The 3,241-nt window shown below is 36.9% G+C and overlaps 1 protein-coding gene across 2 annotated transcripts; it reads left to right on the forward strand.

Annotated features, from left to right (window-relative positions):
* Positions 1–752: 752 nt before the first annotated feature.
* On the forward strand, positions 753–2,105 carry LOC149289595 (thioredoxin-like protein 4A). 2 transcript variants are annotated; one of them, XM_089490453.1, is made up of 3 exons: positions 753–905; positions 1,197–1,300; positions 1,934–2,105. In XM_089490453.1, the coding sequence occupies exons 1-3, from the start codon at positions 753–755 to the stop codon at positions 2,103–2,105; spliced, it is 429 nt and encodes a 142-aa protein (XP_089346579.1). The 2 variants fall into 2 exon arrangements, with proteins under 2 accessions (XP_089346579.1, XP_089346580.1); XM_089490454.1 differs by having other exon boundaries at positions 753–881.
* Positions 2,106–3,241: the final 1,136 nt, after the last annotated feature.

The following is a 3,241-nucleotide window of genomic DNA, read 5'->3' on the forward strand; positions in this document are numbered from 1 at the left end:
CATCAATCATGGTGGAAGCTGAGCGTGCGTGCGTGCGTGCGCGCGCGCGCGAACGAACTTTCCAGCAGTTTCTGTGTACGTTGTCCTAACGTTCTAAAACAGTGGATAACGAGAGTGGCCGGGCGGCTGTTTGGATCGGTTTTTCGTTAAAAGGTAAGTGGGCGCTGAATAGTGCCGTGGGGTAACGTTACGGGCAGAACACCAACAGGGTGTGCAAGCAACTAGGGACGTGTTCTCCGTTTATAGCTAACCGTATTCCCTCAGCTGTACAGAAACAGTGTACTCCTTGGAAAGGCTGCACACGGTCGGGGCTACGATTTACAATTCATACAGTTCTGATCTAAAAGGAAACAAAGCTTGCTTTAGATACAGCATGCGATCACCTACTAGGTGTGTTTAGTATGCAGCAAGCCTGATTTAAGAATATTCGGTTTGTAAGTGGGGAGGTAAAAATCTAATACATTGTAAGCTCAAGCTGAGCCCCCCCCCCCCCTCTTTATGTTCTATGGGATCTGGTGAAGCTCCAAAAATCAGTTAATGTCAAATGATGATCATGTCAGATATTATGAATATATAGATACAGGTTTTAGCCTTTTGATGTTGAGACCTGTTGGAATTTTTGTTATATTTCTATTTCTTTTGTATTTTTGTTCGCATAAAGTGCTTTTTCTAACACAGCACCCGGTATTTAAATCACGCCTGGCTTTTGCTGTTTGTTTCTTATTTTGTAGGTTAAAAACACATCTGTCAAGATGTCTTATATGCTTCCTCATTTACACAATGGCTGGCAGGTCGACCAGGCCATTCTGTCCGAAGAAGACCGTGCTCTTGTTATTCGTTTTGGACACGACTGGGATCCAACTTGCATGAAGATGGATGAAGTTCTATACAGCATTGCTGAGAAGGTGACTACAGTGTATTAAATGTAACAGCATATTTTACAAACGCTCACCATACTAGATCAAGAAGACTGAGCTCTTAACAATATTAAGCACTGCTTTCTGTACTTATTTTAAAGCATGTAAGTACATTTAGGGATCTGTTTACTAATGGCCTAGGTGGCCCAAGAGTCGCTTCGAACTGATCCCACGGCCTTCTTTATCTATGACGGTAATCGAGGCCAAATATATCTAAAACCTATTTTTTTGTAGTTTTCTTGTTTATGATTTACTACATATTTGTATTTATTCTCCTAGGTGAAGAACTTTGCTGTTATTTATCTTGTGGATATCACAGAAGTGCCCGATTTCAACAAAATGTATGAGTTGTATGACCCGTGTACTGTGATGTTCTTCTTCAGGTATGTCTCTCCACATTCTGTAGTGTGCTTACACTAATGAGTAATATGATTTCACGTTTTCACAATAATGTAGAACAAGACTGTATAACTCATAGCCAATATGCCAGATCTATCCAACACAGACCTCTAATACTTTTTTATTTCTACCCCAATAAGTGAATGTGCAGGTTTGGTTAAAAACAAGTGTACAAATAAGAAATAATGCATATATTAAGGTTGTGTAATACTATTGGGGATTATATGATAAGTGCAATTCCAGTGCAGCAAAGAAATCTGGAACATTTCATTGCTATGCTGTGGTGATTGCGCAACTTCTTGCTTCTTTAGTTGAAGGTTCCTTTTATTTGGCCAACATAGAAAAAAAAGATGGAATTTTACATAAGCTTTCTGGAACCCCAAAGGTCTCTTCAGATGCTTTGCTTTAGAACTGTCTGTTAATCATTGTATGTCTGATATTACTAATCACGCGCAGTATTACCCCAAATCTCACTGCTGCTGTACTACCAGTACTGCTGATTCGGGGGCGAGTCAATAAGACGCATTTCTTTTATCTACACATTTTATGTTCCCGGAATTTTCAAACACTGTACACGTATCACTATATATCCTTGTATATTTATTTCTCCCCTGCAGGAACAAACACATTATGATTGATTTAGGAACGGGTAATAACAACAAGATAAACTGGTCAATGGAAGACAAGCAGGAAATGATCGATATTGTAGAAACAGTTTACAGAGGTGCTCGAAAAGGCAGAGGTCTAGTGGTGTCTCCGAAAGACTACTCCACCAAGTACAGATACTGATACCACTGGCTTTCTTGGTTTTATTTTTTTCTTAAGTCCTAGTACTTGAACTATAAACCCATCTTGACCTCATGGGTGGTATCATATTTAAATACATTAACCTTTTTTATGATGCCTTCAAACAGTTAGGCCATATTATTATTATTAGCTTTACAAGCTTTCTATCTATTGTGACAAGGTTACATTTTGTTTTAAAAAAAAAATACATTTGTGTTAACATGTATGTTCAATAAATGTTTCTTTTTGATAAGGTGACTGCTTTGGTTTCAAAAGTTAATTCAATTTAGTATTTTTTTGTTGGCTATGTATACACTTTGTACGTATTGTCCATTTCATGTAGTTAGGTAATTATCACCAGCAGGTTAGGGAACAAATAATACAACTTACATTTCCTCTGTCATAACATTTTATTGGTTTTGTTTTAAAAATAAATATTACAAAAAAAAAATGTTTTAATTGCATTTGGCAAATTTCGCCATGCAGTTATATGGCTGGTTCTGAGTCTTCATCCTTTAGTGCTGGAAAAAAACAAAAGTATTTATCAGTTGGTTTCAAAGAAAATATGTTTTGTTCAATACCTGCCTGGTTTATTCATGCCTAGTTGCTCTGAAGTACAAGGAATACATGATGAGCAGCATTATTGAAATTCATAGCTGGTATGCATTTTGTCATGTATAAACATATCTATTGCAGGACACAAGTCTTACTCGGTCATGTGATCCTGTACCACTGGTTATGTGTAAGGGATGGTTTTGGGACCCTTTCAGGCGTATTATAATTGTGACATAAGTCCTTCTTGTTCTGTTTTAATCACCGACAGAATGTATTCTTATATTATCAAAATGTAACTTTTTAATTTCGCAACTTCTAATTTATGTGGATTCATCACATAGGTCCCACTGGTGGGTATTCTGCCCAAATTGAATAATCATTTTGCATAACCACGTGACACAAAAGCAGACACTGATAAGTAATTGTAGGAACTGTGAAACCTTATTAAAAAGTTTCCAAGAGTAATAAATAAAATGACAGATCTACTAGAATGTTTACTTTAGCCTTTGACATGTTAATTTTGCTAATATGCATTAGAAGATTTAAGCTGAATATATTACACTCACCACCACATCATCAGGGTT

The sequence above is a fragment of the Sceloporus occidentalis genome, unplaced genomic scaffold, assembly GCF_023333645.1.
Source record: "Sceloporus occidentalis isolate IW3139 unplaced genomic scaffold, rSceOcc1.0.p SCAF_44, whole genome shotgun sequence".
NCBI classification, from domain to species: domain Eukaryota; kingdom Metazoa; phylum Chordata; class Lepidosauria; order Squamata; family Phrynosomatidae; genus Sceloporus; species Sceloporus occidentalis.

What these genes read in the sequence shown, in the direction of transcription:
- LOC149289595 (XM_089490453.1), top strand. Translation starts at nt 753, where the DNA reads ATGTCTTATATGCTTCCTCATTTACACAATGGCTGGCAGGTCGACCAG. An exon ending in TATACAGCATTGCTGAGAAG is followed by an intron (nt 906 to 1,196) that starts GTGACTACAGTG and finishes TTATTCTCCTAG; the next exon opens with GTGAAGAACTTTGCTGTTAT. An exon ending in ACTGTGATGTTCTTCTTCAG is followed by an intron (nt 1,301 to 1,933) that starts GTATGTCTCTCC and finishes TCTCCCCTGCAG; the next exon opens with GAACAAACACATTATGATTG.